Source organism: Podarcis raffonei, chromosome 14, assembly GCF_027172205.1.
Source record: "Podarcis raffonei isolate rPodRaf1 chromosome 14, rPodRaf1.pri, whole genome shotgun sequence".
Classification (NCBI taxonomy): Eukaryota; Metazoa; Chordata; class Lepidosauria; order Squamata; family Lacertidae; genus Podarcis; species Podarcis raffonei.
In genome coordinates, this window is record NC_070615.1 from 6,537,299 (window position 1) to 6,550,379 (window position 13,081).

Consider the following 13,081-nt stretch of genomic DNA (forward strand, 5'->3'; position numbering starts at 1 on the left):
GTACTCTGAAATTTGCCACCTGAGGTGCCCCAAATCACCTTATCTCCTGGTAGGGATATTAATGGGGTCTGAAGGGAATTGGACCCAGTAACGAAAGGGCGGAGAAAAGCTTCATGAACACAAAAAATAGGATCCAACATTCATCCTGAATATGTGATTAATTCACTCAACTTGACAACTGTTCCCACTGGAGTAAGCAGAAACCTCTTCAATTCCACAAGGGGTAGCCACCGAATCTTATGAATACCATCTTAAATAACTCCAAAATGTGGTTCCCTCCAGAAGTTTTGGACTACAGCTTCCACCAGCTCTGAGCAGCATGATGGGAGTTGTAGTCCAAAACATCTGGAAGTTGCTAGGCTGCTGAAGGCTGCACTGAGTTTTCCTAGAAGGCAACGATGGAGGCAGCTGTGCATTTAAAAGTAGTTGGTGTTTTTAGTGAAATGTCCAAATGGTGGGGAAATGTCTCAAAAAGTGGTTATAGTGGCTCTGGGTTATATTTGGAGCAAGCACTTGTACCACTGGATTTGCTTATACCCGTTGTTGGAAACCACAGAAGGGTAGTGTGCTGCTGTGCTCAAATCCCTCAAGCATCTGAGTGGCCACTGGGAGAACAGGATGCTGGAATATGTGGGCCGTTGGCCTGATCCAACAAGCTCATCTTATGTTCTTCGCTTTTCTGCAATCCCTCTGCTGCCTCTCCTCTCTGCTCAGCCACTGCCAGCTCGGACCCCATTGTGATATTTTATACTTGTGTACACTGCTATTTTTCTGCCAGCTTATCTAGCGTGGAGAGGAGTTTTTGGAGCTCCTCCTGATTCCTTTTCTTTTTTCCACTCTAAATAATTTGGTGCCACCCTCAGACTTCGTTACCTATAATTGTTTTCAACTAAGTCCTGCTTGGAATTAAAAAGCACTAATCCTGTTGCAGATCTTCAGGGTTCCCACTGGTTCCATCTCTCCATAGCAAGAACTGTCTTGGTTCATCCTTATTCTCTTTAACCAGTTTCTGATTCATAATACAGTGGTACCTCGGGTTACATACGCTTCAGGTTACAGACTCCGCTAACCCAGAAATAGTACCTTGGGTTAAGAACTTTGCTTCAGGATGAGAACAGAAATCGTGCAGCAGCGGCGCAGCGGCAGCAGGAGGCCCCATTAGCTAAAGTGGTGGTTCAGGTTAAGAACAGTTTCAGGTTAAGAATGGACCTCCGGAACGAATTAAGTACTTAACCCGAGGTACCACTGTACAACCCACTTAAAGATTAAAGCCACTGTCCGTTGTCTTCTATGCCAGCCTGCTTCTACTTGTGGAAGTGTTGCAGATGAATGTGTTCTGTGCAAAATCCTCACAAAGTGCTGCCTCTGTCGTTGTGGCACCTGCTTTGGTGCAGTACTGTATCTCCCATAGAAGCAAGGACCATGCCACTCAACACACAACCAGCAAAAGGTGTCACTTGTACTTTTGCATTACTGGAAGTTTGCTAACGTTCCTGGAGACATGCAGAAGGAAAACAGAAGGGGCTTGTTTCTGACTCCAGTTTGGTGCCAGGCAGAAAAAATCCTACTACAAAGCCTGTTGGGTCCAGGGAAACGAATTCCTCCCTCCACTCCCCTTGTGCATCCAATCTGAGCTAAGCAAAAATTCCAAGAGTTTCTAGCATTAGCTGGAAATGAACAGTTTTGTTAGCAAGATGAGCAAATGGACAAACTTTCATGGACTGTTTTTTCATTTTGCAAAAAAGCTGCTTCAGAGGAGCTTTTGTGTGTGGTTCAGGACCTCTCTGAAATACAAGACTCCTGGTGAGGAGAAATATTGTTATGGAAGCTAGACCTGTGGTCCAGTGTGTGAGAGAGAGGCAGGGAGAGGGCTTGGGAGATGCCTTGGAGGCTTCCGATCTGTTTATCTTCACACTCCTGAGAGGTCATCGCTCTTGTGCTGTGACAGCAGCTGGTAGGTAGGAAGGGCCTTTTGGAGGAGGGGGGAGGTTAAGATAAGGGGACAGGCCTGGTAGAGCCGCCTCTGGTCAGAGTTCCTGCACGTCTGTGGGAGATAAAATGGAGCAGAGGCAGAAGGCCTCAGCCATCTATCCTTCTGATGAAATCGAAGATAAAAGGGGGGGGGGGATCAAACAGCTAATTCCTAAAAATCCACGTAAGAGTAGACAAGGACATGAAACACATTTGCATCTATCTCTGGGCCTTAGTAGGTCTCTGGTCAAGCTTTCCACTTTTAAAGTGCGAGTTTGTTAGGAAATTCAGCAATGTGGCCAAAATGCTGCAATAAAGAACAAGTCTCAGGGTCACCCTTGGGTGGCAGGTTCAGCCTATACAAAGGCCAAAAGGCAGGTGGCATTCTAGCTAGGCATCTAGCAACAGCCCTGTGCATACTTCTGTTTTGTTTGTTTTTTAAAGAATATTTATTGAGATTTTACAAAAACAGAGGTTTAGAAAATACAAAGAAAAACATAGTAAAAGAAAAAGGTAAAAAGATAAAAATAAAATCAAAAGCATCATAAAAAAGAAAAAATAAGAATAGAAATACAAAGTACAAAAAAGACAGATAAATAAAAAAAGAATTAAAAACAAATCCATTTTTTATAACTTTATGTTCGTTAGCTTGTTTCCTTGACCTCCTCACACCTCCCCTTTTTGTATTCCCAATTAAAGTAATCAAGTCAGCAAATCCTTACCCTCTTTCATTTGTCTTAACTCTATGTCTTAACATATTGTACCTCTATATTTTCATCCTTTATCAATTCATTTTTGCATATTCTCATAACTTTGTTACTAATGCCACTTATTTCCAATCCAACATCATTTTTAACATTCATTAATTTTACAGTGTTTCTGAAGATAGTCTTTAAATTTCTTCCAGTCTTCTTCCACCAACGCTTCTCCCAGGTCTCGGATTCTGCCAGTCATTTCCGCTAATTCCATATAGTCCATCACCTTCATCTGCCACTCTTCCAGGGTGGGTAAATCTTGTGTCTTCCAATACTTTGCAATAAGTATTCTTGCTGCTGTTGTTGCATACATAAAGAAAGTTCTATCCTTCTTTGGCACCAATTGGCCAACTATGCCCAGGAGAAAGGCCTCTGGTTTCTTCAGGAAGGTATATTTAAATACCTTTTTCATTTCATTATAGATCATCTCCCAGAAAGCCTTAATCTTTGGGCACGTCCACCAAAGGTGAAAGAATGTACCTTCATTTTCTTTACATTTCCAGCATTTGTTATCGGGCAGATGATATATTTTTGCAAGCTTGACTGGTGTCATGTACCACCTGTATATCATTTTCATAATATTCTCAAGGCATTACATGCCGTAAATTTCATACCGGTGGTCCACAACTGTTCCCAGTCAGCAAACATAATGTTATGACCAATATCTTGTGCCCATTTAATCATAGCAGATTTAACCGTTTCATCCTGCGTATTCCATTTCAACAGCAAGTTATACATTCTTGAAAGTATCTTAGTTTTGGGATCTAACAATTCTGTTTCCAATTTTGATTTTTCCACCTGGAAGCCAATTTTTTTGTCCAAATTATAGGCCTCTCTTATTTGATAATAATTAAGCCAGTCTCGCACTTTATCTTTTAATTTCTCAAAACTCTGCAGTTTCAGTTTATCTCCTTCTTGTTCCAAAATTTCCCAATATTTCGGCCATTTGGCCTCCATATTGAGCTTTTTCTGAGCCTTCGCTTCCATTGGTGACAACCACCTTGGGGTTTTATTTTCCAGTAAGTCTTTGTATCTTCTCCAGACATTAAACAATGCTTTCCTGACAATATGGTTTTTAAATGCTTTATGCGCTTTAACCTTGTTGTGCCACAAATATGCATGCCACCCAAAAACATTGTCAAAACCTTCTAAGTCCAAAATGTCCGTGTTCTCAAGAAGCAGCCAGTCTTTCAGCCAGCAGAATGCTGCTGATTCATAGTAAAGTTTAAGGTCTGAACCCCAAGTTATATCTGTGGTGGGCGACGGGGTATGGGTCATCCTCAGTCCCTGAAAACTCCTGTCCTCTTCCCTAAGTGTTTCCAGATCTGTGTGTAAGGTTAATGCCAGCTCTGGGTCCCTGCCAGAGGCAAGAGGTGGTCAGTGGGAGCTTCCTTAGGACAACTGGAGAACTTCTTGCAGTAATGTGGCCCTAGACTTCATCTCATGGCAGCGACATGTGGGGAGCACATGCCCTGCTTTCAAGTTTATTCCCATTGGGCTACTGGGAGAACAGGATGCAGGACCGGTGGCAGACTTTTGGTTTGATCCAGCAGCCCAGTTCTTCTTATGGAATTAAACAAGAGGAAATGAAAGAGTAGAGTATTCCCTGCGAAAGAATGCCAATGGGAGTTTTATGCTGGCCACACACAGCACTGATGCGGAGAGATCTTTATCAGCCCTAAGTGCTGCGTGTTATACCTCGCATAGCTTCAGCAAGGTCTCCAGTTATAGCAGCAATTCATCAAAATCAGAGCTAGGAGGACAGCCATAAATAGATAACTAGAAAAGAAAGCGGAGTTTGGCAGGCTCTTCAAATACATATTGCCCCAAGCCATTATTTTAAATGTACAGGGACAAATAGGAAGGCAACAACGGGTTAACCGTGCTTGGAGGGGCATCTTTTGCCCTTTATTTGCTCGGGGACCCCGGCAGCCCAAACGAAGCTCCCCTTGGGGTCCCTCAGAAGCCCCCCGCTTTTGACGGTCTACTTCAGGCAGGAGCAGCGCAGCGAGCGAGTCGTCGGGGGGTCGCGGCCTCGGGAGAGAAAGGTCCGCTCCCTGCGCTCCGGGGGGGGGGGGATCTTGTGCCCTTATTGCGCGGGATGCGAGGCGGGAAGCACCTCCGCCCAGCTGCTCCTGGCGCTGGAGGCTCTTCTCGGCAGCCCCGTCGGGCCGGGCGGCGCGGCACAGAACCCCGGGGCGGGGAGGGCGCGCATCCAGGCCGCCGTCCTTCCCACACAGCGCCGGGGCCCAGGCAGCCAGGGGATCCCCCGGGAGAGCCCGCCAGCAGCCTCCTCCCCGCGCCGGCTCCAGCGCCCCCTCCTCCTCCTCTCCGGCGGGCGCTGGGCGAGGCTGACCTCAGGTGCCTGCGCGGGGCGGGGGCGGGGGCCGGCTCCAGCCAGAGGCCAATGGAGAGGCCCCGAAAGTAGGGCCGGGGAGCCCCCCGCGCCCCCGCCTCCTCCTCTCTCCCCGCCTGTCCTGCCGGACCCCGGCGCGGCCCCCTCCTCCCTTTGGTGCCTCCTTCCACACTGTGTCCCTGCGCTGCCCCAAGCGGGGAGGGGGCTAGAAGAAAGAGTCCCCCGGGCGCGCTGGCCGGCCAGGCAGAGAGAAGCCATTCGGCCCTCTGGACGGACGGACGCGCTGCTGGCCGGAGGAGGGCGATGCCCCAGAGAGGCTAAATGGCGCCCCGACGGAACCCGCTCCTCGCCGCCTTCCTCGGCCTCCTCGCCCTCCCAGGTGAGCCGCCGCGCATCCCCCGGACTAACTGGCTGGCCGGCCGGCCGCTCGCTCGCTGGCTGGCTCGGCCGGTCCTCCTCCTGGCAGCCGGCCCAGAAGAGGCGGAGGCGGCGGCCAGCGCGGCCCCTCCTCTCCTCCGGCTCGGCGCTTCCCCTTCCCACCTCCGGATCCGCGGCATCCTCTGCGCGTCTCCGTCCCTCGGAGCTCTTCCCCGGAGCGGCGCTTCCCCCTTTTGGGGGGGATCTCGCTCGCTGGCCTCGCGGCGTCCCGGCCGCTCAGGGCTCCCTCCTCCCCCCCCCCGCCAGTCCAGCGCTGGCCGGGCTAACGAGCTCTTGTAAAAAGAGCCTTTTACGAGGCGCCCCGCGCGGGATCTCTTTTTTTGACGAGCTTGTAAAATTAGCGACCGGCTTGTGGCCCGGAAGGGGCCCGGCGACCAGGCTCGAAGACCGCGCTCGCAGCAGCGCCTATTCCCTTGCGGGAGGGGCCGTTTCCACACAGGGACATCATAGGAGCCCGGCCCCCCAGCTCGGAAAGGGAGGCGAGGGGCCATTTCCCCGGCGAAAGGAAGGGGAGCCGCACGGGACGCCTCCCGCCCCTCCGGGTCCTGCTTCCCTCCGCGGCTCTCCGGGCAGCGCTTCTTCCCCGCAGCCCCAGCCAAGCCGGCCAGGCAGGGAGCTTTTCGGGGTGCTCGGCGGGCGAGGCGGTGTGTGCCCCCCGACTGGTCCTCCTGGAGGCAGCATGCCCGTTTGCTCCCCTTGGCCAACCAGGGTGGGAGCGTGAAACCCCAGCGGGCATCGATAGTGCTGGGCCTCTAAATTTTTCCGGGGCGGGGAGACAGAACTTTCTTCCCAAAGGACCTTTAAATAAAGTTATCCACGTGTTAGCTCCTTTCCCTCTCCTTTGATCTGGTCGCCATCTGTTCGGTTGAGCTGCAGTGTTTGTTCAATTAATCTGTTAATAAATTTGACCAAAAATAAAAACACCCCCCCCCCACTTCCAATCAACAAGGAGAAAAAGCTCTCTTTCAGCTTTTAAACAAGTACAGTTTTAAAAATGTAACCTTTAGCAATGCACCCAGCAAACACTGTATATTGATATATAATGTTTTCATGTGTGGAGTGTTATTAAAATATTTCAGGCCTCCAGCACTTTAAAGCAGGTACACAGCAGTTAGCATGTGTTTGACCCTACACAGAAAAGAAACTACTTTCTTTCTCTTTCCTTTCCCCTCTTTCTCCTTCTCTCAGGAATATGGTGCTTTAGTGAACTGTTTTTTGCGAAAGAGCCGCAGGACGTAACTGTTGCTAGGAAGGAGGCTGTGGTTCTGGACTGCCAGGCACGAGGAGAAGTCCCCATCACCATCACGTGGCTCAAAAATGGGGTGAAGGTGACTGAAAATGAACGGATCTACACTTTGTCTAATGGCTCTTTGTACATCAGCGAAGTGGAGAGCAAACGTGGGGAGACGCTGGACGAAGGACACTACCAGTGCTTGGCTCTCAACAAATACGGTGCTATCCTCAGCCATAAGGCCCACCTCACCTTAGCCAGTAAGTCATCACAGTTGTTCTTTGCTCTTGATCATTTCCTTCCTTTGTAAACCTGTCCAGGAACAGAGTGACAACATTAGCCCGTGCGTGCTCGATAAAATGCATTGCTATCATTCTTCCAGTACAATTTTAAACCTTATGGGAATTTTAAATGGCTTCATGGTTCAGTTTGTAAATGCATGTGTTTGTGAAGCCTCTTTTATCCTCTGCTACATAGAGGTTGACTTTGCCTGGGCTACTCCAAATAGTACACCTGGCATCTTCCTAAAGGGAGATTTCTGAGTGAGTGAACTATTGCTGCAAACTATATTTCAAAACATCGTGAATACATGAACTTACAACAGCCCTTCCCTAGCTTGGCACCCTCCAGCTCTTTGGGGTTGTAGCTCCCATCAGCCTCAGTCAGTGTGGCTGCATGAAATCATGGCGGTTGCTCTCCTGCTGCTGTTGGACTACAACAGGTTAAGGAAGGCTGACTCCCAGGGACCTAAATATTTGTGAGATGCTTGCCTTTAAGCACATTGAAGTTCTGTTTTGTTGTTGTTGTTAATCTGCTGGTATCAGAGTTGGGAATCCACACCTGCTGCCATCTTGCTTTGAAGGGCTGTAGCATCTGCCTTGCATACTGAAAGCCGCAACTTCAATCCTCAATGGCTTCTCCAGGCAGGGCTGAGAACTGTCTCCTGCCTTCAACCTGGTAGAGCCCCACTGCAAGTTAGTGTGGACAAGTTAGTGTCAACAGCTAGATGGCAAAGTGATCTGACTAGCTATAGGGCAGCACTTCCTGTGAAGGAGGATCGGCTATTGGTCCTCCATAAGTGTGCCACTGCTGTTCCTCAACTGGACAGAAGGGTACTCAGCCCTGTGTTGGTCTGCAGCAGCAAAAACAATGAATACTCTTCTAGCATGGGCTGATGCATTTTCATTCTGTACATCTAAATTTGGGGGAGTGGCTGCTGTGTTCATCTGTAGATGAGTATGTACTGCAGGTATAGGCAAACTCGGCCCTCCAGATGTTTTGGGACTACAACTCCCATCATCCCTAGCTAATAGGACCAGTGGTCAGGGATGATGGGAATTGTAGTCTCAAAACATCTGGAGGGCTGAGTTTGTCCATCAGTACATTTGTACCTGATGTACTGTGTATAGCTGGCATCCCTCTGTCCCAGGAGACAAGGGAGGGGTGCACCTTTGGGTATGAGGTCAAGCTTTTGGAAGGTTTCAGCAACTGCTGTGGCTGTGCTCATCTGTAGATGAGTGGTGCTCAAGTTTTCCCCACTCTGGCCCATTTGAAAATTGCTGAGCATCTTTGGCAGGCCACAGGTTTTTCTGCCTGTTGTAGCAATTGTAACCCTCTTCATTCAGATTGTGATAACAGTAAAACACACTTGGGAAATAAAAGAAGCAATAAAATACAATTAAACATCATTATGAATATTTTATATGATGGATGTTCCAATTCCCACCTGAATGAAACTTGTGGGTCAATGGCAGTCCAGAGGATACAGTTTGGAATTCTTTGCTGGAGATGCAGAAATAGCCCTCTCATGACGCTTCACGCACCTGATGAAGTAGACTCTAGTCTAGGGAAGTTTATGACACAATATATATATTTGTTAATCTTAAGGTGCTGCAAGACCTTAAAAGTGTGTTTTGTCCCACAGGAGTCACTGTTGGGTCCCAATGAGAACTTAGATGTTGGTGCCTGATGCTGAGAGTTGGTTTAGAGACTAATTACTTACATAGTGTCTGGAGATCACAAAAGGCCACTCCATATGTTGCCACAGAAGTGGGGAAAGGCGGAAGGAGTGAGATATTTAACCACTTCTGTGTAAGGAATGAGCCAGCTTCTCAATGCTGCATGTGGTGGTGTGAAAGCCATTACTTTACTTGTAGTTGCTATGTTTAGATTCTGCTTTTCTTGCATCTCGGAATTTAAGGCAGCATACATGTGTGTGTCTGTGGAGGGTCCCAGGTTGTCTATTACCTGAGCACTGACTGACCAAACCCAGAACTGCTTAACTTCAGCTTAAGTTGTGCATCATGTGCCTGCAGACCACACCTAGATCTTAAATGGCTGTGCAGTGGCATCTTGTTGGCCAAATGTGATGACTGGAAAGTGACTGCCACTTACTTTGAAAAGTAAAAACTCTTCAAGACCACATCAGGGTGTTCCTGCATGGGCTTTGCTTATCACACAAAAACCCTCCCACCCTCAGCCAGTACAGTGGCTCTTGCAAGGAGCTCATCCACTGTCTTGACTAGCAGGGGAGGAGTTGCTGCTGGGCTGTGGCCAAAAAAACTTGCACAGCAGAAGCATAGTTTCCCTTGAATATATTCCTTTTCTCCCAGCCTCACTTACTCTTATGTTCAATCTTCTGTGGGATGGAAATGGCCTCCCAGACTTTGAGCCTGGGTTTTTGTCTCAGTTTTGTTCCTTGTGAGCAAGCTTATTCAGGATCATTTTTCTTACAGGCTGACCCAAAACATGTCTAATTTTTCTTCCAAGCAAGAGTGCAACCTTAAAAGTCAAATTTGTCTGTCTGTCTGTCTATTACATTTCTATGCCACCTTTGACTTCCAAGGAGCTCAAGGTAGTGCACCTGGTTATCCCCCTTCCCATTCCATCCTCACAACCAGCCTGTGAGGTAGGTTAGGCTAAGAGATGGTGACTGGCCCATGGTCACCCAGTAGTGAGCTCCATGGCTGAGTGGGGATTCATACCCTGGTCTCCTAGGCCATAGGCCAACACTAACCATTATACCACACATTTAAACAGTTGTCTGGGTGGTGGCATAAATATGCAAGAGGGAAGCTGAGACATGGCTGCATGTGAACTTCTGGGACAGGTGAGTGAGATATATGGTAATACTGTGAGTGTTATCCTCGCTTGCTTTTATATCCCAAGCAAAGCACTTGGTGCTCTGTCCTCCCCACCACAGGAATTGCCCTTGTGGGAACTGTTCATCTTGTTTTGCAAGGCTTCCTCCCAGAGGAATTTGGAGCTTCCTGGAGGCCTGTGGCTGCCTGCTGCTTCCCAGCTTTGCCCACTCAGTGGGGCAAAGAGTGACCTCCACCAGCTAATTCCTCTTTGCAACCATGGATTTGAGGAACTTCCTGCTTGGCTTGGCTTTTGGTGCCAGAGTTGGGGAAAGCCTTCCATCAGTAGCCTACCTTATAAATGATATATCCCGCACCTAAGTTCGCAGGTTTCAAATAAGTGGAGAGTCAGTCACCTGCTACTTTCTGAGTTGGTGGTTCAACCTGTATATCTACAGATTCTGGAAGATGTTTCTTTTGCTCCTGGCTCATTTGTGCTTCTAATCTCCCGATGGTTGGGGATTGGAATCCATGTCTGCCGAATCTTGGCTTGGGTGGTCTTTGCCTGTGTGTGGAAGAAAGTCCTAAAGGCAAAATAATTTTTGCTGTGAGATTTCTATAATAACAGTCTCCCAGCTTCCTGGGGAAGCCTCTGATGACACTGGAGGCAGACAGGACACATTTGAAGAATTGGTGGTGTCAAACCTATGTAGAAACATGGTCCAAGTAAGTGGTGGGGGATCCCAGAGCACCTTGTTCTTGAATTTCAGAAAGGGTGGTAGATGAGCTCCTAGAGAGTTCACACCTCCATCCTTTCTGATGCATTTCATGAAGCCTAGTCTTGCCTATGAAAACATTTCCCACAATAGAAGACAGACGACTGGGCAGTCTGTGACCACCATGGCCCCAGAAGTTAGCAAGCTCCTCCCAAAGTTTTGCTGCTTTCATTTTGGATCAAGTAAGGTGACCCAACCATCTAAATTCTGATCCATGTGTTTTGATATTGAAAGGTATAGCTCCATTCTCTCGTCACATTGTCTCACAAGATGGTGTTTGGGTCACCATGAATATAATTAAAATAATTCGGACAATGGTCAGGCTGGGTAGACAATAGAGTTACGGAACAATATACATTATGGTGATTCCCCCCCCCCACACACTTTCTTGAATCAAGTGTTTTTCCTGTGTTTATATGGAATTGCAAAGTTTAAAATATAGCCAAAGTTTATGACTTCCTTACAGCATGATGCTATACCTATTTATTTGTCCTATGTAAATGTGTATAGGATTGGAGTCTAAATGTGATAAGGGGTCAAACTCAACTTTTCAAACCCCAAATGCATTAGAAATAGAGGAAGCCTCCTTTCCTGTTTCTCAGAATTTCAGAAGATGTGAATGAATTTCCAGCATTTTGTAGTCAAAGGAAGTAGTTTTAGCTGGGCTCATGATGGCTTTACAGCTCTGAAGAACAAAATGACTTTCTTTGTGGCCATGGCAAAGCTGAAACTATACATACTAAGCAGGTGGAGGCTGGGCTTCCCTTTCTTCTCTTTCTTCCTTTGCAAAGGGTGAAAAGCAAAAGGCGGCTGCTCCAGCCCCCACCCCACCCCGCAAGCAGCAGGGTGCAAGTCTGTTCTTTCCCTTTTGCTTGCTCAAATCTCTCACCACCTTGGTTTATCTTTGGTTTCAGAAGTGTATTCCTGGGTGCTGCATTTGGAAATCTGAAACTTTAATCTGCTCCAGAGTTTGAGATTTGAGCACATGGGGAGCTTGGATCTAAAGTTAGGGAGGGGAAGCTGAGGGTTGCACTCTAGGCAGCCATTCCATTATTCATGTGCAAATTAAGAATTCACAGGGTTAAAAGGTTAGAAACTGGCCAGGATGAGGTTTACCCTTGTGATAAAGAGCAGATGACCCTCATTCACTGGCCAAAGCTTTCATGTAAGCTCCTCTGCAAAGTTAGTGATTGCCATGAATTGTTCTTGAGGAATGCAGAGTTCCCAATGCGTCCTGACCTCCCCTCCGCTGCCCCTCTGCAGCCTTATCTCAATAGCCCATCAGAACAAGTTTGCAGGGATGGGCCAGAATCCCTTTCCAGACCCCCCCCCCCGCTTTTGCTTTCCTGTTGTTCTTTTGACTTGCTTCTAGTCTTTATTTTCTTTCCTTCCAGCATCCCTTTCTGCCCGTCACCATATCAGTTAGGTTAAAAAATACTGCATTTTGGGAGGGTGGCTGCTGTTGCTCCTAATGCAACAGGGTAATGGGGGGCGGTTGGGGGGGGAGCATGCAGGAAGATGCCTTCCTCCTTCACAGTTTCTTTGTGAGGCACCATGTGGGGGTAAAATGGTAAAATGCTAATATCTGAAGATTAAACAGCTTATTGGAAGTTCAGGCTAGCAGTGCCTCTTTGACTAACAGGATTCAAAGTTGCTAGAGTATTTGAGCATTGAGGTCTTTTCAACAAGGATGGGGGGGGTGTTGGGGCATTGGAACCTAATGCTTAAGCCCTGTACAGTTAAAACTGGAACAAAAGCTTGATAAGGTTGGTTGGATGGGTCCCCCTGAAATTATTTACTTTTTAAATACAATTAGCCTTTGGATAACAGAAAGAGATGCACTGGAAGATACTAAAGTAAAGCACTCTAGCGCAGATTGGAAACCCTTCGTCTGACTGAAGGAGATGGATGTTAAGGGTGGATGGATGGAAATGTGGTGTGTTGTTTTTTTAAGAGAGAGAGAGAGCTTCTTATCTTCTTTTTTAAGATCAAAGGAGACAGTGACATAGCTGGCATATTATTGATTTCTGCACTGCAGGGCATAGATGGGTATCAGAGGATACTGACTTAAAATCACTCCAGATCTTCTAATTGATTGTGTCAGCACAAAAGCAGTTTGCAGGGTTTGTTTGTTTATGTTTTGCTTTTCTGTAGAAGATTCCTTTGAAGAAAGGTGGGTGGCTGCCAGTTGAGTGGAAGGGAAGTTAGAGCCTCGCTGATTGTCTGCTGCTTCAGACAATGAGGTGATGGACTTTTGCTTCTTTCACATCTGCTTTCTTGCCTCTCCAGGGGCTTAAGGTAGCGCCCCTCCCTCCCTAGGAATACAAACGTTTGCTTCCTGTTTATAGTTAAAAGCCTACCTAGTATATGGATGGGCCTGCCGCCCCTGGAAGCATTCCCTCTTTTTTCAAATCAAGTAGGGTTTTTTGGGGGGGTGATATTTAGCTTTTGTGTGTGAGAGAGGAGTGTCAAAA

At 47.5% G+C, this 13,081-nt stretch overlaps 1 protein-coding gene across 2 annotated transcripts in view; it reads left to right on the forward strand.

Annotated features, from left to right (window-relative positions):
- Window positions 1–5,315: 5,315 nt before the first annotated feature.
- The window catches only part of PRTG (protogenin), an 87,691-nt gene continuing 79,925 nt past the window's right edge, over window positions 5,316–13,081 (forward strand). For both annotated transcript variants that reach the window (XM_053365839.1, XM_053365840.1), the window contains exons 1-2: window positions 5,316–5,461; window positions 6,709–7,011. In XM_053365839.1, the coding sequence (XP_053221814.1) occupies window positions 5,404–5,461; window positions 6,709–7,011 (361 nt within the window). In that variant the 5' untranslated portion in view covers window positions 5,316–5,403. The remainder of the gene's footprint in view (window positions 5,462–6,708; window positions 7,012–13,081) is intronic.